General features: G+C 45.7%; 1 protein-coding gene across 1 annotated transcript in view; it reads left to right on the forward strand.

Moving 5' to 3' along the window:
* The window catches only part of Prkch (protein kinase C eta), a 198,938-nt gene that overhangs the window by 162,503 nt on the left and 13,754 nt on the right, over positions 1-22,681 (forward strand). Inside the window, exons 11-12 of the mRNA XM_032907939.1 lie at positions 12,342-12,480; positions 13,068-13,256. Of these exons, the coding sequence (XP_032763830.1) occupies positions 12,342-12,480; positions 13,068-13,256 (328 nt within the window). The remainder of the gene's footprint in view (positions 1-12,341; positions 12,481-13,067; positions 13,257-22,681) is intronic.

Raw genomic sequence — 22,681 nt, forward strand, 5'->3', positions numbered from 1 at the left:
AAGGGGAAAATAAACATTACTTGAAAAAAACTTTTAACATTTTTAGTCATCAGGGAAATGCCAGATAACATGACCCTGAGCTGTTCCCATCATTCCGCAGTCAGATCAGCCACCATCAAGAAAATAAATGTCAACAAATGCTGGTGATAACAGAGGGATAGACGAGCCATGGCTGGTAGAAAAATGACCTGGTACAACCACAGTGAAAATCAGTGTGAAAATGTTTCAGCTAAACTTAAAGATAGACCTGTCATGAGATCTAGCTGCACCTCTCCTGGTAAACATCAGGGAAGCTAAGCCAGTATGTGATTCACATAGCCCAGACCAGGAGCCAGCCTGACAATAGACTTACTCAGGTGTGGCGGGGAGTGAAGTGCTGCCATTTATAGAAGATTGGGTGAGACCAGTAATGGACACGATAACCTAAATAAGCCTGATTCAGAGAAATATGTATCACGGTTCCTCTCATACTCAGAATCTAGATTTAAATGTAAATATTAGTAGGTGAAAGTATAAGGGATTATTGGTGAGAGAGAAATCTGGAGGGAGGAAGGAACAAAAGGTAATGGGGTAGAAGGGACATCTTCTCTCACATGTGGAATCCAGACTTCACCATATGTACATATGTATGGCATATGTATGTATGACCTGAAAGGAGAGGGGGGACCATTTCAGGGGATAGAAGGGAACTGCTGGGAAGGGAGAGGACAGAAGGAGCAATGTGGGCTAGGCCAAATATCTAAGTGTGAAAATGTGACGAAGCCCATTGTGTCCTGCACTAAAATATGCAATGCATTGCAAACAACCAAAACTCACTGCGTACGTGAAGAAGCTGTCTAAGACTAAAGCCCCCGTGCTGATGATCTACTGAACCTTACGTCATGAGAAGGTGTCGTCTTCCTCAGAGGTATGCCTGTGGACCAGTGGTGTCTCTGTTTAGGTGACTTGCTGGCTCTCTGGTTGTTGACTATTTAGATTACAGTCTTGCAGCCTTCATATTTTAAAAAGAAATTGAACTACTGGGAGCTGACCAGACTCAAATAGCTGTTATTACTGGGTGAAAATTTTTTCGTGTGCAGGCAAGAAAGACATTACTCCTTTTTCCCAAAAAGTCTCTTTGCCCACAGAGAGGCAGGCAGTGTGCTCTACACTAAAGCTAAGAAGTGAGCTAAGAACTTCCCCTGGTCTCAGATTTCTTTGTGCTTCTAAGGTTTGGGAAATTGTGACAGCTCAAGTGTAGGCATTTACTGCATTGTTTTGACAAAGGTTTTTCACAGAACTGGACACATTCTTTGAGTAGTATCTCCACATATAAAAACTCAGATATTTAAAGAACTAACTGGCTCTTTTGGGAAAACGGGGCTCTTTGCAAAAGCAAGCGCTGGAAACAGAGTGACTCAGAAAATGTTAGCAAAGTTTCCTGGAGGGAATTTCGTGGGGGGAAATTCAATGTCTTCTATGCATTTTGCCTTCGATGGGAGACTACCATTAGTCAGTGTCTTCAATCGCCCTCCCCTCTGTGTGTGTGTGTGTGTGTGTGTGTGTGTGTGTGTGTGTGTGTGTGTGTGTGTGTTCTTATTCTACTGATGACCTGAGAAAAATAGAGACACTACAAGGTGCCCTTGAAGTCTATAATCCACTTAGAGTAAGCAAGACTTTTTTATTTTTAGGCAAAACACAGAGGACAAAGAAATACTGACTATAATCCAGAATTAAGCTGGGAGGTATTTAATTCCCAGGATGTGGGGATGGCCCTGAACTACATATTTCCTCTTGCATGCTTTGGACTTCTGTTTAGATGGTGCAGGCCTTGTTTGATGGGGATAACCTGTAACCAGAAGAGTCCTGTTGAAGCAGCGTTAAGTGTGGCGTGTGTTGGAGGAAGCCTCCCCTTCCTTTCCTATATTTTATAAGCCAATACTAATGCTGGCAAAGGGTTACGTTTAGCCCATTGCCAATAGCAGCCAGTATATTCCCTCCAAGGAGTCCCCGTAGACTCTCCTCTCTCCCCAGAGGACAAACACCCCTTTTCACACCATATAAGGCCACACGACTAGACAGCAAATGGCTGTGCTTTCTCTGCTTGCTTTCTCTTAGCCGAAGTGAAGTTCTCACACCGGCCCTTCTCATCAACCAAAGGGCCTCTAGGACAGGCCCTGCGTGTCCGTTGGAAGGAACGAGCTGTGGGAAGACAGACCAAGATACCACTTCGCCCTTCACTTATTTATTTTTAAATAAATTTTATTGTGTGTATTTGATACCTAACAACAGGAGGGTATGGGATGCTTATAGACTGTAAGATACTTGCCATGGTGCCCATTAACATACAGTAACCAGAAATGAACTGTACATCCTATGTATGCATCTATCCATGTTCTTTTATTAGAAGCCCAATTACATGGTTCATTCCAACCGCCAGGAAAGCCGCAGAGTCTGCCCACCTGATAACAACATTAGTAGCACTGCTAATGCTAGCACTTACCTGTAGCGCTGGCGTGTGTGGTTTTTGTTAGGCCCGAGAAACAGTTCAGTTGGTAATGGGTTTGCCGTGCAAGCTTGTGGGGCCTGAGCTTGATTCCTCCCACCCCCACAGAAATAGCCAGATGTGTCGCTGTCTTGTGCTTGTAATATCAGTTCCAGGAGCGGTGGAGTCAGGAAGCACTGGCGAGAGACCTTGTCTCAATAAAACAAAACTCCTGGAGAGAGCCTGGGGGGTTAGCCTTGAGGTGGACAATGGCTGGCCTCCACACACAGACCCACCCATGTGAACAGGAGCACACACACGTACACACATTGTCTTGTCTTGTTTTCAGTACTGGGAATTGAATCCCTCAGGGTCCTGTGACTGCTAGCTAAGTACTCTACCATGAGCTGCATCCACTGACCTTCTACACTTCACCTGGAGACAGGGTCTCATTAAGGTGCCTCGGTTGACCTTGAACTTGCTTTGTAGTCCTAACAAGCCTTGAACTTAGGATCCTCTGGTCTCAGTTTCCCAACCTTGCCTAGCCATAGAGTTCACTCTGTGGATGCTTTTCTCAGAATGGATGCTGGGTTTCCAGTGTGAACTGGATGAGCCCCATAGCCCTACCCAGACCATCCCTACTCTAAAGGCTTGGATTGGGATTAGGGGGTTTTACTAACCGAGTTCTGATTGTACCTCAGTGGACATAATTCTTTCAGCTTCTTTGTGTACCAGCCCTGCCAGCAGCCCTCCATACTGTCCTCTCTGTAAACTCTCAGAACCCCTCCACCCCGTGGTTTTCATTCTGTGTGTGCCCTGTCTTTTGGGAAATTCACTGTAAGAATTTTTTTCTCTTTGTTGAATTTCTGTGGCCGGGAAGTAGAGCCACACAAATGTGGTCTTCTGTGAATCAGCTGCACTTGGCTTTCCACACAAGGAGAGCCTGAGGAATTGGGGCTTGTGAGCCTCTTGATCCTCTCTCAACTAGCAAGCCCAAGCGTGGGCTTAGTGCTGCTCTTCTGTGTTGTTAGAGCGAGGCCCAGCAGCCAGGAGGCCTCTTGTCATTCATGGCGAGTTACCTTCCAGATCTGCCTGAGCGCCAGACCACCACTCTGCTTCTCCCTGAGCTTGTCTACAGATTAAACACTGCCAGGTGTCATGTAAGAGGCATCTTGGCAAGGAGAGTGGAGAAGGAGGTTTTCCTGGCAAGTACAAAATACTAGTACTGTAAAGAGCTACTAAATAAATTTGTGTTGGTTCAGCCCTAGGGAACTTGGGGGAGTGGAGGAATGTTGAATGCTAAAAACATTTTGTAAGTCTCAACTGTCCTCCTGATAGCTCCTTTGTCACCTGTCCTAAGAAAATCTGTGTCTGTACGTGTTTGTAAACCTCATGACCTTTTGTATTTGTTTTTACGATTGCCTTTTCCTGTGTCGAGACAAGGTGTAGGAGAAACTTCTCCATCTTATGACCAAGTTTAAGTCGGTTCCCTATGTGCACAGCGGTAAAGGTGGTGACGTGCTGCCAGCCTGTCAGCGATGTCAGACTCTCAGGACTGGTTGGAGACCAACACTGGGTCTGTAGGAATTCATTTCTGAATCCCTGGCCCTGTTTAAAAGAGGGTGTAGAAACCGGACTCACACAGGAGTCACTTTCCTCAGTTCCCATCCCATGCGGCTATCAGAAGGAGGTCGGAGGTGAGGAAAAGAACCAGAGCTGGTGCAGCGTCTGATGTCATTCGCTAGAGAAGGAGCTTTGTGTCCATGGTGATGCTTGTGAGGTCTCAGGCTCTGAGATGTTCCTGTGGATGGAGCCTAAAGGCACCAGGATGAGCATCGGACCTTGTGCGTGGGATTGTTGGTCCTGAGGGCCTCGGTCACCACGTTTTATTAGGTTCAGGCTGCAGGGACACATTGTGGAATTACTGAAAACATCAGCACCCACGATGACTTTGTGTACTGTGGACACCAGGCAATGCCGGTGGTAAGAGAATGAATCTATGACATGAGGTCCGGAATTCTGAGAACCACAAAACTTCAGGCCCTCTAAGGAAATAACAGTTTTCTTAAATATTCCTTTGCAGTCTTTTCCCAGAGAGGCCCTTAACATCCCTGATGGTGGTCATTTTTCCTTTACTCCTGTCCTAGACATACAGCCCTCAATGGTGCGGAAGGGAGAGGAGAGGAAGGCGGTAGTGCAGAGCCCATAACAAACTTAGGAATAGAATTTTAAAAAAAGAATGCAGAATGCACTCGTTCTTGAGCATGTAGGAAGTAGGTCTTTAACCTTTCTCTCTTTTACTGTTCCCTGCCTCTCACATCCTTTCTTCCTTCCTTTAACGCCCACAGCATAACGTAATTAAGAGATTGTTGAAAGTGTAATTTTATATCCCGTTCTCACACTTACATCAGTCTGTAAACATTTTACAGAGCCTAGAAGCTACGAATGAGATGCTCATGGATCTACACGAAAATGGGAAAGTTGATCATGCACAAACTTAAAGACAAACTAGACACTAGTATCTAACACTGTGTAGCCAAGTATCACTCTCCACAGCACGTAAAGAACATCTTAGAATAAACTAAAAGGTAAACAGCCCAGGTTCTAACATGAGTAAAAGGTGGATAAGCAGGAAAACTGTAAACAGCTGCTAGACACACACTGAAACTTTTGTACTCGAACATATCACTTCTGTCAGAGAGCATCATTTTAAATACTCTGCAAGTGTAGAAGTGGTGGCCTTAGCACCACAGTTTCCAGAAGCAAAATAAATAAATAAATAAAATGTGAGCAGTTGAAATGTCTAGAGAGAAGAGACGAGTTCCACTGTGATTTCCCTGTAGAACAGTGTAGGCTACCCCATCATGGATCATGAGGCCGACCCGGGGCTGTGTGAATCCCTCCCAGATGTTTGCTGGTGAGGAAAACAGGCCACTTCATGGTACCCCATTAAGGAAGCCTGGGAAGGAAGAGACTGCAGGAATATGAAGCTATCATCCTTCCCCCATGATTCTTCAGGAATAGAAATATTTCATAATCATGGACATATTTTCAAAGGGCATTGAAATGCTACTACAAGTATTTCTCTACATTTTTTAGTCATGTAGCGCTTTGTTAATTTCCACAAAATTATGTAATAAAATATTACTTAGTCATTCCACTAATACTGCACAATAAATTAGCTTGTTTCCAGGCACTGTTGTTGTACAAGATGGAGAGACGATCGTCTTTGTAAAATCAAGTCTGTTGGCTTGTGGTAACTCTGAGCAGGACAAGCATACAGGGAGGTTGAGAACCTCGCTGGACACCGACTGAGTGGCTGTGAATGCAGATCTGTAAATCTTCTTGATGTTTCGGATTACTTTGTCCACTTTGTGTGTTTTGACTTTGTTTTGACCTTTTGCTATTGTTTTTTGAGGCCAGCCTCAAATTCCAGACATTCTTCCTGCCACCTTGAGAGGATTACAGATGTGTGCCACCATGCCTGGTGGCATATTAACAGGACTTTAAACAGCTGCACAGAGGCAGAGCCTTGGGCCCCACCCTCCCATGTCCCCTGCCCGGCTTCCCCTGCTAGTTCTAACCTCTCACTACTATCAGTGATCTCAGTGTGAAAGGGGCAGGCATCCCATTAAGAGTGCTTTCTGTACCTCTCCTAGGTCCTCTTACCCCCCCCCCCCCCCACACACACTGTGCTCGCTCAGAGATAGGGGCAAACTCTTTCCTCCAGCTATTAGCCATGTGTATTCAGATGCCATTAAACATTTCTACTTTTGGGTCTGAAATACAATAATAACCATTTCCAAAACTAATTCTGTGAGTCAGAGCCTTATGCCATCTCTCTGCATTTAGCTCTTGTATCTCTCCAGTGCAAAGTCCATTTCTTCTCTTTGAACACAGCTCACTCAGCCCCTCTGCACCCACTACCCCGACCGTGACCCACGCCATCACTACTTTCTTTCCTTCCGACACCCCATCCCTTTCTTACTGATCTCTTCAGGTTTGCTCCACCCTTCCCCAATTCACGTTTGAGACTGCAATCCAAATTTGAGATTGTAACATCACCAATCCCATCCCGCCGAGTTCTGTCAGGCTTTGTGTAGTCTCTCTTCTCTCTTGGATAAAGCTTCAAATCCTCCCTGAACCCTACCTCATCTGGCTCCTGGATCTCTTGGTTCCTTCTCCCCAGTCCCTTGCCAAGACTCCAGGCACACTTGTCTTCATTTGATTATATGAAGTACCTGAGTACTTCCCTCATGGCCATGCCTCTCTCCTCACTTGGTTAATAACCTTCACAACTCAGCCGAGTCCCCTGCCCGCTCCTCCTCTTCCACACTCCTGGATTTTCAGCTCACATCACAGAACCTTAGCTGCTGGCCATCTGAGACGTGAGGAGAGTAGTGCTCTTTGTTCTTGTCTCCAGAGCCCCTTGCGTATGGCTTGACTGACTACTGCCAGTGCTCAGAGATTGGTTGAGTGGCTGAAGGAACCAACCTCTGATATTGGGTGACACATGACAGGCCCTCCTATCTAATGCAGGATGAAACCAAGTTCCAGATTGCCTTCTGAATATTGAACAGTAAGGAAATACTGCTGTGCGTCCTCCAGCTTGGAAACCCATCGAACTCTTTCCCAGTGCATAAGCCAAAGGCAGAAGTGTGTCTGCAGAATGTCAATGGCACGTTTTTCACTGGTGTAAATAAAACAGCCTCTTCGTTATCTCAGGATATTGACCAGTTCTCTCAGAAGGCTCCTAAATTCATTAATTGAAGTCTTCTTGAGGAACAAAACCTAGGAGGAGACCAGCAGCCCCATTGCATAAAAGGAAGTGACCCTGAGGTCCAGTCCTTTCCTTGACCCCGGCTTGCTAGAAGATCATGAGGTATAACTATCATGAAGCAATCCAGCTTCAAAAGGTAGTTCTGAGGATAAAACTAGTTAACAATATCAAACACATAACATTTGATGAGCATTAATTTATGTTCTTACTGACAACACTGGTATTCTGATTATCTACAGAAACACATTTTCAAGCCCAAGTTGTCTGTCTCTGTCTCTGTCTCTCTTTGAGGTCTCTGGCCTCAATGTTTTATTTTATTAAATCATCTTTTAGATTCAGATAACAGAGTGCAGATGAGTCTCGTTCATGTGTTGGATTTGTTTCAAAATAATATGAAAAGAGATGGGTCAGCAGGTAGCGGGAAGATGAGTAGACAGGACAAGAAGGGGCCTGCCACCAAGAGCAGCTGCTGGTAAATGAGGGCTTATGTTATCCACTGTACTTCTCACTGTTATTTGACAATTTCACCAATAAACAGGAACAACGCATTGCAGATAGTGAGCGTACACTGCCCGTGACGAGCCTCCTAGAGCCATTCCTATTCAGGAGCCCATCCCCATCTCACTCCCTTTATTTCTTTTGGAGGAACAACTGAGTTTAGTGAACTAAGCAGGACTCAGCACCATTCTGTTTTACTTCTCTGGGGACAGCTCAGGGTGGAAACAAAATAAATCCGATTTCTGAATCTTCTTTGTCCTCAACCACTTGGGAATTCTCTCTGAAACTACTGTGGGCATTTTAAGTAACCCTGCTTACCCAGCAAGAACAATGTACCTTTCAGGCAGGCCGAGAGGATAAAATAACTCTGCCTCTCCGCTTTTGCGTGCCAGACAAAGGCCTTAGCTATTAAATACCAGTGCTCAATGAGCTAATGATTGGTGAGCTGGCATTGTGTTTGGTATCTTAGGATCTCAGCCTCTGTCCTGTGTGAACTTGTAATCTTCATCGTGTAGCTGGGTTACGTTCGACTGTTGTGTTATATGTTGGCTTGAGAAGCAGAGGAAGCTCCAGAGCCAAAAAAACCGGACTTCTGCAAGTTGCAAGTACAAATCAGGAAACAGAATAATAATTTTTGCATTCGGTCCCCTCATGGTTTACCCTTCCCCGGTGTGGAAGCTGGCCATGGTGGGTTTGTTTGTCTGCCTTCTTATGCTCAACTCTTCCTTCTGGATGGGAGCCAGCAGGGAGACAATGGCTTTGCTTGGCCCTCCTGGCCCTGAGATTCCCCTTCCAGATCAGTTTCCTTTCTCCAGTTTCACTCAAAAATAAGAGTTGGAACTTCTGTTTCAGGCTTCTTATTTTTCCTCTGGACTTTGTCTCAAGGCGTGTGATACACGGCCGTGTAGCTGGCTCACTTCAGAACAAGGGTCTCAGTGAGTTTTGTGGAACATCTTTCCTTCTCCTAAAATTAAGTCGGGCTCTGAATGGTTCAGGGCAGCCAGCGTCAGGCATCTGAAATCTACCCGTTTCTGTCTTGGACAGCTGCTGCCAGGACTGAACTAAACCTGGAAAGGAATAAGGTTCAGGTCTTGTTAAAGGAGAGGAGGCCGAATGACAGGGCCTTCTAGAGCCAGTGCCCTGGTGCTACCATGGAAGTCTGAACTGAGTGTTCTAAAGGCAGAGTTGACATTAGTGTGTCTGCTTTAGGGTACCAACGCAGACTCCCTAGTGGAGATGTGAGGTGTTTAAGCTCAGGGCAGAGCGCATAGCCTGGTTTTATATTATGTGTTTAATTGAGTGGTCTTGGAGTCCCAGTGTGAGGTTTCTGCGTTATTAGCATCTCATATCGAAAGCTACTACAGCCTCGCTTTCAGGACTCACACGGTTCTGAGAAGGCCTAAAATTAGACCGAAAAGTCAAGTTCGAGCTGTGTAACCTGCCTTTGTGGCCTCAGGCATCATATGACCAGAATGAGTCACATCCCCTGTGCGGCTCAGGTGTGCCGCCCAAGAGCTGTCCCAAGACTTTGCTGTGCAAAGGACACTGCCAGAGAGGGCTGGCAAACTGATGACGAAGCACTTTTCTCTCCTTGAACAATCCTGCTGCCCATGACATCTGCTGAGTAATAAGCTAGAAGCCTCCTACCTTCTGTGTTAGTCACTGGCCCTCTTGAGCAATCAGGGAGGCTGCAAAGACCGTTGCGGGGCTCTGTCAGCACTTGTTGCTGTTGCCCAAGATCCTTTCTGAGGCTTTAGCAGGCATAACGGCTTCAGCAAAGTTCAGAAACCCAATAACCTTGTTTGGAAATGTGAGCGTGTTCTGAGCTCAGGCCTACACAGGCCTGCACTGCTGGGCTGCACTGCTGGGCTGGGCCATGGTAAGGAAAAGGCCAACCTTGCAGGCCAGTTTCTGTAGTCCTGCCGACTCCTGTACCAACATTCTCTCAGATCTCTCCTTAGCTAGTGGACACCTCCCTAGAATTTTGTCATTAATCCCACAGGAGCCAGGTGACAGGCATTAGACCTTCTGTGTCAGAAACCACAGTGGACCATAGCCTTCTTGTGTGACAAAATTACATCAGCCTTATTCCCCATGCCCCATAGTGCTCCTGTGAGTCCAGTGTGCAGTTTTTTATGCTCACGTTTCAGGGTTGAGGGCCAGGAAGGAGATGGCATTTATAATCACAACCCACTGAAAACAGTGGCTTCTGTGGAAGGAGATTGGTAGATGCAACAGGAGCAGTACTGGCTTAGAGACAGAGGAAGCTCGCCCCCCTCCCCAATGTCGGCACAAGGTTCTCAACACACCTGGGTCTCATGTCCCTAACCTGGAGACAACTGTCAAGAACCCTGTGCCAAGAAAGTTCAGCTACACTGCCCACAAAGCATTCTTGGAAAATGGGTCTTCATTTTCATTTCTGAGCATTATCCAGTGTTGTAAGACCTAACAGCTGGGTTATGCCAACTCACAGGGGGTGGCCGTGGCAGTTCTGTATCCCCTCCCTCCCCAGCCACAACATGATCTGAGCTGGACAGAAACCCAGCCTTTCCCTTGGTCCTCACAGCCCAGTGGCCTTAAGACCACTTGGCCTTCTCAGACCAACAGAAACAGATCCATGAGTACTTTGACCAGCCATCAGCGCCATATACTTAAGACACTACAGTAAGGGGGACACCTAGGCTCCCAACCAAACGGCCCAAAGCTGGAGAAGTTGCTCTAATTGGCAGTTAGCTACTTATCGCCAGCTGTTGGGAATCTCCAGGTCACCCAGCATCCCTACATAATATGCTACCTTCTTCCTACCGATTTGTCTCTGAGCACATCATTCCTTTAACAAGTGAAGCATAGACATCTCCCACCTGCTCTCTGCAGTGCCTGGGTGGGTGGAGCCTGTGATGATTGACAGGACTCCTTCCCATCCTTAGCTCATTGCATTCTTCCTTGGTAACAGTGTCCAGAGTGTGGCTAGTGCTTGGCTGTTGGATGCTAGAGCCTATACCAGAGGTTGTGTTAGAACACTATTGCCTCTAGTTTGCTGACAACCATTGTCAATCTGTAGATGAGATGTGTGTGCCCGCCTACACCGAAGTGTTTTGTTTTACCAAACAATCCACTTCCTTCCAGTAGCTTCTCTAAGATGTTGGGAGAAGGGTCGAAAGAGCCTTTGTCTGAGATGCCCAGTACTAGACCTTCAGTGGCTTGGAGTGTACTCACACAGACCTTGTTCACACTCTGGTCTCATTTTCCTGAACCACTGGTTCTAAGGCGGAACCTGGGAGGTGCCTTCCTGCAGTCTCCCCAGGTTACCTCACCTGCCGGCCCTTGCTAATTGCACTTCACAAAGCCTCTGCTTACTTTGCCCTTCCTCCACCCAACCCCAATGGCTGCTCCACTACCACAACCACTTGACTAAGGTGTCAGCCTCTCCCAGACATTGCAGTGCCCCTCATTGATTTCCCTATTCTGCAGGGTATCTGGTATGCTCTAACTAGGCTGCTGCTTCCCTCTGAAATAGGGGTTAAATATCAAAATCCCTTTGTGTGGCACTAGGCTGTCGTAGCTTCAAAGACCTGGCTTTTCTCTCCACCACTGTGATTTTTTTTTTCATGGCTCTATGTTCCTGTGCAGGCTCTACCTCAGTGTCATGGTCTGAGTACACTTGCACATCCATATCTCCTTGCCTGCCATGGGCCGCCTGCTCCATCCCTCTGCCACCACAACCTTCTCACATCCTCCTCTTAGCCCGGAACACTCCAGCTCAGTCCCTTCCACCATGAAACTTTCCCTCCCTCCCTCCCTCCCTCCCTCCCTCTCTCCTGTTGGAAGGAATTCATTTTCTGACTTGTTTCTCTCACAATACTGAGTGTTTAATTCTGCTGTGTCCCTGATATTGTAGAGCAATTGACATGCTCTCTCTGTGCCTTCCTCTCTTCCTCTCTCCCATGCTCCTCCTCCTTTCCCTTCCTCCCTCCTTCCCTCCGCACTTGTATATGTTTATTAAGGACCATGCAAGGCATGACAGTGAACCAAGATAGCCGGATTCCTGTCTGCATGGAGCTGAGGTCGATCACCTATCTGTGCTCCTGTTACAGTGTGAGCTCCCTGAGAACTTTTCCTTTGAGACATACATGCTCTCACTCTAGCCCAGGCTGACAGTGAATTCATGATATTACCTAATCCGGCTTCAAATTGAGAACTGTTCTGCCTTTTCCTTCAGAGTCCAGGCATTGCAGACGGCCACCACACCTGGCTGTGATCATCCAAACTCTGAATGGCTGAGTGAACTCTGATGGGCAGAAATGGGTACTAAGGTGCAAAATGGAGGGTTGGTAGGTGGATTTCGTAGGTGTGCAAAGCCCCTGGAAAGCCCAGAAAAGTCAGTTTTCCCTTGTACTAAGGACCACTTTTTTCTCTCTGGTTAGCCCATTCATGGAGACTCATCTTCCAAGGTCCCTGAAGCAAGTTCTGAGAGTTGGTGCACACTTTTTGTGTTTGAATCCCAATAGCCCAAAGACGTTTGTGCAGAATATGTTTAGAAAGCCCACGTGACCACCGTGGTCTGACTGCCTATCACATGCTGTTCCTGGTTTCTTTCAGAGACTTGAAACTGGACAACGTACTACTGGACCACGAAGGCCACTGTAAACTGGCCGACTTCGGAATGTGCAAGGAGGGCATTTGTAATGGGGTCACCACAGCCACCTTCTGCGGCACGCCTGACTACATTGCCCCAGAGGTGAGTGTACCTTCTAGGTGTGGCTTTTAAATCTGAGCTCTGCTTAGCCCCGAATGGAAATACGACCAGGTGTTATCATGTGCGGTAGCTCCATGGGCTGCACCCACACTAACACTTCCGGGCTTACATACAGCTCGTTGAATGAATGGTGACTGAAAACGCTGAGAATTTGTCTAAATCAGAGTTGAAGAGATATTACAAATTGCGTGATTGGTTCACTCCTGGCTCATTCTCCTTTAATATCTACCTGATGACTTAATTCTAGCCTCTGTAGCAAATGTAAAGAAAGTAATTGTATCTCTTCCCTCTGAAAGAACCTAGTGTGCTTTCCCCTGCACATCAGTTATTTCCAAGCCATTCCTGTTTTGGTATGTATGTGTCATGGTATTGGCCTAATCGAGTCATGAATGCTGGACCACTTAGCAGGGAAGGCACCTAAGCACATGCTCTGAAGAGATGAATGAAACATGCATGTCACCAAGAGGGACGTGTGCTTCCTAGTCTTGCTATCTCCTAATCCTTAGTCACGAAGAACACTTTGTTAAGCACATACGAGAGATGCCTCTCATACAGCCCCCTTTGTACAGATCCTTCAGGAGATGTTGTATGGACCTGCAGTAGACTGGTGGGCCATGGGCGTGTTGCTTTATGAGATGCTGTGCGGACATGCGCCCTTCGAGGCTGAGAATGAAGATGACCTTTTTGAGGCCATACTGAATGATGAAGTTGTCTACCCTACCTGGCTCCACGAAGATGCCACAGGGATCCTCAAATCTGTAAGTCTGACTTTACCCAACCCTCCTCCAGCCTGTTACAGATAAGCTCACCTCATAGCTCTTGTGTCGTTTTTAAATGTCTTCATCACCATCAACTAAAATTTGTTTCAGTCTGAAGAATCAAGAATTTCTCCCAGGCTGTTCTCTTCTTACACCATTGTCATTTCTGGGACAGCTTCAATACTAACTGGCAGTAGGGGAGTTTTCAAGTGTTCCCAGCACTTATAGACCGACTCTAAGTGAGATGAGATATCCACTTTATTTAGTCAGGCCACATACAGGTCAAGCGAGAGTCAGTCACCGCTTGTGATATCAATTTTCTTTCTATTGACAATGCCCAAGGAGCAAGACAAAGGAGACTTCCTCTCAGTGCTGAAAGAGAGGGCTCTTCAAAACCTCCCTAGGCCTCTGGGCTACAATGTCTGTTTTTAATGCAAGACCAAATGTCAAGCTCAGGTTTTTGGTAAAACATGATAAGGTGTCACTGTGAAAAGTCATCTTTTGTTGTTAATGCATTCAAGTTACCATGTTCCGTGCCTTACTTTGAAGTAAGAAAGAACATGGATTTGATGCCCTTAGATTGAAAATAAACAGTCTATATGGTTCTGTAACCACATTGGTTGAGTTCAAAACTCACATCGTTACCTACTATATACAGAGGAGATATAAAAATGAAATTAAAGTATATGTTTTAATGAAAATTAGGACTCGCCACCCTCTGTTCAGTAACATCTGTGGGGTGTATGTGAATTTCATCATGTGAGTATAATCCTCAACTTCTATTTCTTTCATTTGCTTTTTTCTTAAGGTTCCAAGACTTTATTTTCTCCATTAATTTTTCACTCATCCTTAGGATATTGACCAATCACACAGCTGTGCAAGAAATTACACTCCTATATGCAAATGCTTAATTAAAGACAGAAGAACAACGCTGTAGCTTAGTATTTAAAGTTTAGTAATGGATGGAAGTTGCCGAGGCTGCAGGATTGGAACACAGAGATGACTGAGGAAGGGATGATGGACAGTGTGGTGATGCGGCTTACTGCTGCTTATGCTGGGCTGAACATGTCACCCATGTCACATGCCATGAACATGCCACACTGCGTGTGCAGGACACAGACATACATTCACAATGAGCTGCAGGAAGGGAAGTCAGTTCGTGAAGCGACAACGAGAGAAGGAGAAAGCAGACCTATGCCGTTCAGTTCAATCCAGTCTTCTAGTCCTCCCCTTCCATATCAGAAAAGTCACCACTGCTCCCATAAGCAGAGCTCCTAGAACCAGACCAGCGTGATTGGCAGGTCAGGGATGCTGGGCTGAGAAGGCTCCCATCTCAGGTTGAGAGGCTCAGGTAGCCCCTTATGGTACGCATGGCACGTATCTCTACTCCCCCACTGAAGACCTGGTGTCCATTGACTCCTGGGTCTGGTTGCTCCCATCTGCCTGCCATTTTCTTTTGTGATGTAGATGCCGTTTGTGTGGGTTTGAAACAAAAAAAATTAGGTTTGGTAGACATTAGCTGCCATAGGAAAGTCTTTTCCCCACCAAGACTCTCCAGATTTATACACATTACTGTTTTGAAAATATCTATGCAGGGGCCTCCACACTGGTCCTGAAGATATGATTATCCCTGAGAATTTTGTGCACCATAGTAGAAGCCTCATAGAAACCCTTCTCAGGCGAATATTGTCGATGTACGTTACAGCTCATATCATGATTCTGGGAGCTTAGGAGCCAATAGTCACCAAAACAGAGAAAACACTAGCTACACAAAGAAGTAAAAATAAATGCTTTGAGTTTCTACCAGATGTTTCCAGGCTAGCTTAATTTTCATAAAAACAATTTATTTAAATAGTTAGAAAATTTAGAGTGAGAAAAGAAAGAATGGGGCTTTTATAATTTTGTAAGTAAAATGGGAGGGAGAAGAGCTTATGTCTGTGACTCATGCCATGAAGTTCCTTCCTTCTGTCCTTCCTAACTTCAGTTCTTCCTTCCTTCCATCCTTCCTACCTACCTTACATCCTAACTTCCTTCCTTCCTTTTTTTCTTTCTCTTTTGTTATTCGAATACCTGATTTGTCACTCATTTTCTGCTTCTTTTCTTTTTTACAAAAGTTTTAATTTATTTTTTACGTATTCACTTTATATCCTGCTTACCGACCCCTCCCTGTCATCCCCTCCCATAATCCTCCCACCATCCCCTTCCTTTCTCCTCTGTGAGGATGGGGGCTCCTAGGCATCCCCCACCCTGGCACTGCCGTAAAGTTTCTTCACTTCCTGGGAGGGAATGGGCCCACGGAGGCAGGCCACAGCTCGTCTGGGTAGCAGGCTGTGGTGATACAGCTTTGCCTTACTGCAGAGCTGAGCCTGCTCTGCATTGTTACTTTCCCAACGCTGAGTCCCAAGGCATTCTGTGTCATGTGACCTACGGCAGCCACCATTGACGGACTAATGGCTTTTCATGGAGCAGGTGTCATGTCCGATTACTGCTTCTGCTTTGACGTTTTTATTACTTAGCAAAAGAAATATCTCAGCATTTGTAATGCAACAAATTGCTAGTTCAAGCTATAAAGACCGCTATGCTACCACCAAAGGCAGGAGACAAAAGTCACATGACCAGGGAGTATCTGGAGACCCCTTACTGAGCGAGGCTGAGTCCCATGGAATTATTGAGACCGTTTCTCCTTAAGAAGAAAAACTCAATAGAAGTAAACAGCAAATGTTTTCAGTAACCAGCCTTTGTCATGCAGGGACACCTCCACAGACTCCTTCTGACAGGAAACAGGCCCCAGGGATCATGTGGCCAGCTTCAGTGCAGATTGGGGTGTCCCTTCTCCATGGAGATCCACTGCCTGCAGAAGGACTGTACATCTATCCAGTCACCCACCTCTTTGGCTTCTCTCTAACACCAGCTAGCTACTCCTTTGGCTGTAGGCAGCACCTTAGATCAAATCTAATTCCCTCGTTGGGGTGCCATCTCTGTAGGAAGGAACATGGGGTCCAGGGTGACAGTGGCAGGCCTACTTCCCTGCCATTCCTTTTGGGTGAGGTGACCTTGGGGAATCTCTTTCCCCTTGTGAGTCTCTGATCCCATAAGTGTAAAACAGAGCTGATTGAATGGAGCCCATAGGGTTCCTGCTAGGGTTGAATTCAGTACTAGAAGGAAAACTTCCAGGCACACAGCAAAGTCACACCTTCAAAGAATCTGACGTCAAAGTAACTGTAAAAACACTTGAACATTGCCAGACAAAAATTACTATAAAAAAATTCACTGGGAGAATTTCTGGGGCAATTTTGTATATTTTAGTCTTCCTGCCTGAAAGTGAGAAGTGTAAATTGAGATTTGGGTGTCTTAGTTAGGGTGTTACTGCTGTGAACAGATACCATGACCAAGGCAACTCTTATAAAAACAACATTTAATTGGAACCGGCTGACAAATTAAGAGATTCAATTCATTATCATCGAGGCAGGAACATGGTGGCATCCAGACAGGCATGGCACTGGAGGAGCTGAGAGTTCTATATCTTTATCCAAAGGAAGTCAGGAGCAGACTTCCTCAGGCAGCAAGGAGGAGGGTTTCAAAGTCCACCCTGACAGTGACACACTTCTTCCACCAAGGCCACTTGTCCTTCAACAAGCCCATACCTCCTGATAGTGCCACTCTCTGGGCCAAGCACATTCAAACCACCACACTGAGCTGGACTTTATAGAGGGCTGAAGTGTTTAAGTGGGGAAAGTAATCAAGAAAACCCCTGAAGGATTAGGAAATGCTAATCAGGAAAGTAAGGAGTGGTGCCCATACCTGTAATCCTAGCATTCTGGAGGCAGAGGCAGGAGGATCACTGTAAGGCCCAGGCCAGGCTTATTTATATGAGCTTCATAGAGAGATCCTGTTGAAAAATTAAAAGGGGAGTAGGAAGAGGAAGAAAACAGCAGAGGTCTGTCAGAGCACAGATCTGGGCTCTTCCCTTAGCTGCTGTGCAACCTTGGGCAAGAAATATAACTGCAGGCCCTCAGTTTCCCCACCCATGACCTTGGGGTATTTACCTTCTAAGATCCTGTGGGGATGCTTGGATCATGCTCAGCAGAATGTGTGCCCAGGAAAGAATCTCCACTCTTTTGACCAATGCGTCCACAAAATGATTTTCAGACTCTGCAAAGGCCGTGACTTTGCTGCAATAGGAGGACCTGTTTGAGTGTCTTGACTCCAATGCCATAAACCAAAACATGAGGGGAAATGCAAAAACCTCTAGCCTCAGAATCCAGATTTTTCTAATTTTCGTTGTCCTAAGACTTCAACCCAGAGTACATCTATTCATGCCCACTTTTTCTATTTCCCGTTAATGTCTATCTTCTACCCTAGAGCCCCTTGTTTCTGGGACCAAATTACCTCCCAATGGCAGTCTTATGCTGTACCAGGAACTTAAGCCTTGGAACATGCCAGGGTGCTGTGTAGTTGGTACTCACATAAGCACGAACTCTGTAAGACCTAGCACAGATGGTAATAATCAGTTAGAGCGTTTCTTAGATTGTGCATCTGAACACTGCCGCAACACCAGACATGGGAATCAGTCTACCGAGGAGAGTATTTGATACCCCGAAAGGAGAAGCCTGTCTGTTAGGCAATCAAAATCCGTGTTCGGTTCAGTTCAGCAATGCTTGTCAGGTTAGCCTTTGGCATGCCTAGTGTGAGGTGCTAGGAATGTGAGGGTGGCAATACCTGGCCTCCTCCTAACGCCCACCATCAAGGAGGAGTTGGGAACAGGTCAGAAAACACTTCCCACATTCATTATCAAGGGGAATCATCTTGGCATTCCCTCTCTTGAGGCAAGAAGGAGTGGTGACATAGGAACAAGATGGAGGGACAAATGGGGTTCACTTGAGTGGATAGTGAAAATAATGTGCAGGTAGAGGAAACTGTGTGGAAAGCCTCAGGCAGGAAGCAGAGGGAATGTTTTAAGAACAGTAGTTACTAGTTCTGTGCCAATGGAGCAGCATATGCAGAGTATAGAGCAACAGGATACTGGGGTGATGCTGTGCAGACTTTGATGGGTCCAGGAAACATTTGGAAACTAGGCTGTATTTGTCGGTTGATCATGTGACTCTGGACCTCAGCATAGTTAGTTAGAGATTCTTGGTATAAACTCTAAGCAGGATAGGTGTTGAGCTGGAGAGAAGTAAAGAACTAAGGAGGGATGGGGGGTGGAATGGGACCCAAGGCATGAGGAAGATACAGTAAGGAAGCTGGGAAAGGATGGCTTCCGACTGTGTACACATGAACAACTGTACTATGTCTACTGAAATAACCAGTATACTATGTGATCCCCCTAAAAGCTGGTGCCGGCTGGAAAGTACTGGCAACATGGGAGTACCCGGTCCTCACTCAGTAACCTGATGTGCAGGAGTGAATCTGTGTCGGCAGTTAGTTAAGATGGAACTGTTTTAAGGCAGAACAAGTTTTTAGTCGCCGGATGAAGTTCTGGTCTCTTGATTGATGAACACTTGAAACCCATGATTAGGCCTTTCAAGAGCCCCTGATGCTAAATGATCAGATCTATTCAATGGTGTCTTGCATGGTCCTAAAGCAGTAGGCACGATATGAGTGCTAAGGTTAGAACTGTAACCAGTCTTCTTTGCTCTTCATAAAACACTGTACTTACTGGAAATATAAGCACAGAAGTTCAGGGATGAAGATCCTTACCAGCAAGCTTCTCTAAATCCCTGGTTTGTGGAAAAATAGTGAGGCTGACCAAGGATGTCCATGTTAGAACCATGTGAGTATGGTCAAGCCTTAAAGGTCTTGAATCCTGTTCTGTGACTATTTTCCCATCATAACTGGGAAACGCCAGCGATGACCAGCTACAGTGTTCATTTCAATGAGGCAACATGCGTGGAAGTGTTTTCAAAGTGTCAGTCCAACAGAAAGCAAATTATTAGCATTGTTAAATTATGCATAGTAAATTCCACAATGCACTTAAGGTGTCATTACCCTCATCTCATTCCTGAGAAGCCTAGAAACGTCAGTATGATATTAAGTACTTAGTTACACATGAGGCTATGCTAGGTTATTTTTTTTTCATTCTGGAAGTATTATATTTTTGTCTAATACCATTGAGTCTAACCAAAGACACATGGGTAGGGTTCAAAGAGCCAAATAGGCTTTGTAATATATATGCCAAGTAGAAGTGTGTGAATTATGTGTGTGCTTGCCCATGTGTGTGTATGCTTGTGTGTGTGCTGCCTGTATTTGTACAGGCGTGTATGTTTGGCATCTGAGCGAGGTGCTACTTACTCTTCTTGTGTTCTCTACCTTATGGAATTTACAGGCTAGTTGGGGTGGAAAGGAAAAAGATATTTGGAAGAAGCAATTACACAATAATGGAATATTTCGAACTTAATAACAAAGCATGCCCAGGGCTGTGAAGGCAAAGCCAACAGAGCTACCCTCATCTGGAGGACATCATCTTGAGGAGACTTTAAAGCTAAAGAGACATGAGTGGGGCTTAGAGTATGTTAAAGGTCCTGAGAAAAAGAAGCTCGTTTGAGTAACTAAATGGCAGGTGGTTGGGATATCTTAAACCAAGGGCAAGACACCGAAGGATGCAAAAGATAGGCTTAAAAATGCATCAGAGGAACAATAATGCCAACCAACGAGAGATTCCAGGGACTAAGCCACTACCCAAAGACTATACATGGACTGACCCTGGGCTCCATCCTCATAGGTAGCAATGAATATCCTAGTAAGAGCACCAGTGGAAGGGGAAGCCCTTAGTCCAGCCAAGACTGAACCCCCAGTGAACGAGATTGTTGGGGGAGGGCGATAATTGGGGGAGGTTGGGGTGGGGAACACCCATAGAGAAGGGGAGGGGGAGGGGTTAGGGGAGATGTTGGCCCAGAAACCGGGAAGGGGGATAACAATGGAAATGTAAATAAGAAATACTCAAGTTAATAAAGATGGAAAAAAAAAGAAACATTTAAATTTTACAACAACAACAACAACAAAAAATGCATCAAAGGCCCAGGGGACATGGTGAGCTCAGAAAGGTGTTTGGAATGTGAAATGCCAAGCCGAGTCTGAAGCATTTCAGACAAACATGCGTGACCACATTGTGTCTTATGTTTAAAAGATGACTCAGGCTGTGGTCGTGTTAAAGAGTGGACCAACCAGCAGAACATCTGCACACAAAAAGATCCCTTTCAAAACAATCAGGATAGGAGAGAAAACAGCAGAAGCAAGGCCAGGCACACATCAGTCAAGTCTGAATGCTGGGCCAATCAAGGTAATTCCACTGTCCCCTTCTAATTATACATCTGAAGGTTCCTGTCATAGAACACGTGAGTGGAAGTCTTCTGCAAGCTCTGTGAGTGTCTGTGTGAGAGAAAGGAGCATGGCCCTGCTGACCACCGACCCACCACTGTTCAGGCTTCATTCTCTAACGTTACAGCCATATGCCATCTCCTGGGAGACAAGTTCCCCGATCTGGCTGGTGCCCTTTCCTTCCCCCAGCATGACATTGTTGGGGAAAGTCCCATTTCTTTGGGAGTGCATTGTTTCTATAGTCTGATGGTCAGATTGGGAGACACACGAGTCTCTTCAGAACATCTCCCTTTCCACTGAGGGTCAATCTTCTTACAGCTTACTGAGATTCCCTAATGATTTTTTCTTTTCTTTCCTCCTCCTCCCTCCCTCCTTCCCTCCCTCCCTCTCCCTCCCTCTCCCTCCCTCCCCCCCTCCCTTCCTTCCTTCCTTTTAGAGGGTTGTTCCTGGAATTAGTGTCCAGTAAATATTTTTGCTTGCCATGTTTTACTTCAAAAGTAAAAGGCTCCCCTCTTCTAGAAATGGAAGGTATTATTAGTATTATCCACTGTCTGTGGAAACTTCACATCTCATTTGTGTAACTACCAGAGAATAGTTAAAGACTTCAGCCAGTGTTTCAGTTAGAGTCAGTGACTCTCATGACTTTGGGGTGGTGAAGGGATGGTCCTTGCTCATTGTCCCTTTGAGAGTGAATGGTCTCAGCCTCTTCTGGCTTGTAACCCAATGCCAATTTCTGTACTTTCTCTTCTCATTGTTACCTCTTCTGCTCCCTCCAAACCTTGGCTACCCTCGAATGGTGGACATTTGAAACCCTCATGTATGTCATCTAAAAGTTTAATTGGATAAGGGACTAGGACAGTGGCCTTCCTATAGGAACATCTCTTTGGAAACACAGCGTCCATGACTGGAAAAATAGAAGACACAAATTATAGCCAGAAAATCTACTTGAGAAGAAAAAAGATGATCACTGATTCCTGCACTAAAAATACTCGATGGGAACACAAGTCCCTCTCTTGCCCTTCTCATTTCATTTCGTTTTGTTTAAACTGTATCCATAGGGGCTTGTGAGGTAGCCTAACCAGTAGAGACCTCCAAGCCTGATGACCTGAATTCAACACTCCAGGACCTACACAGTGGAAAAAGAGGACGAAGTCTCATAAGTTGTCCTCTGACCTCTACCCATGCCACCATGGTAGACACAGACACAATTAAGTAAATGTAATATATTTAAAACATGTCTGTTAAATACACATGCATGCTCCAAACATCTCTTGTTCCACCCCCTTCCTTAACAAATAGATTATTAAAACTGTCAGTAGCTACCAAAGTTAACAGATGTTCGACAATACTCATTTTTATAAAAATAAATAAATAAGCAGAGGATTTCCAGAATGTTGTCCTTGCTTTTGAAATAAATATTATGGTCAGCACATTAGCAAGTTCCCTACACTCGCTCTGCTTTGTGCCAAAATGCTAACAATCATGATATATACAAAAAGCGCGTGAGTTCGCCTGAGTTTTGCTTATTTCCCTACAGAAAGGAGGCTTGAGGATGTCCTCAGGGAGCCCCAGAACTTAGAAGGGAGGATGCCCAGCCCAGAGGTACCGAGTCAGCACCTGTGAGGGATCCCCTGGCTGCATGCTAACCAACTCAGATGAGGTCAGCATCTTGCCACTGAGCTCACACAGGTGTTAGCTAAGTGCTGAAAGGACTTATCTTCTCCTGAGTCACCTCTTGCCAGTTCTGGAGGCATTATAGTCTTGGCATCGGCAGGAGCTTATAAAGTACTTTTGTTCCCAGCTTTACAGAAATTACAGCGTATGTACACATGTGGGTTTATCTGTCACTGAAATGATCAGATTTCACCACCCGTGCATTGTGTGCAGAATCACTGCTGGCCTCTGCTACAAAGAGCAGAACCACAGTGAATTCTGGTACCCTCCCCAGCCATGAATGAGGCCCTTTCTGCGGACAGGAAACTGTCTGGGGAGCAGGGACAGTTACTTTCTCCCTTTCCCACGCCTCTCTTGATGGGGGTTGGACAGCTCAGGGGGTGGCTAAAAGGGGATCAGCCAGGAGAGGAAAAGAAGGGAAGGGTGGAGCTGAA

This window comes from Rattus rattus, chromosome 7 (assembly GCF_011064425.1).
Source record: "Rattus rattus isolate New Zealand chromosome 7, Rrattus_CSIRO_v1, whole genome shotgun sequence".
Lineage (NCBI taxonomy): Eukaryota > Metazoa > Chordata > Mammalia > Rodentia > Muridae > Rattus > Rattus rattus.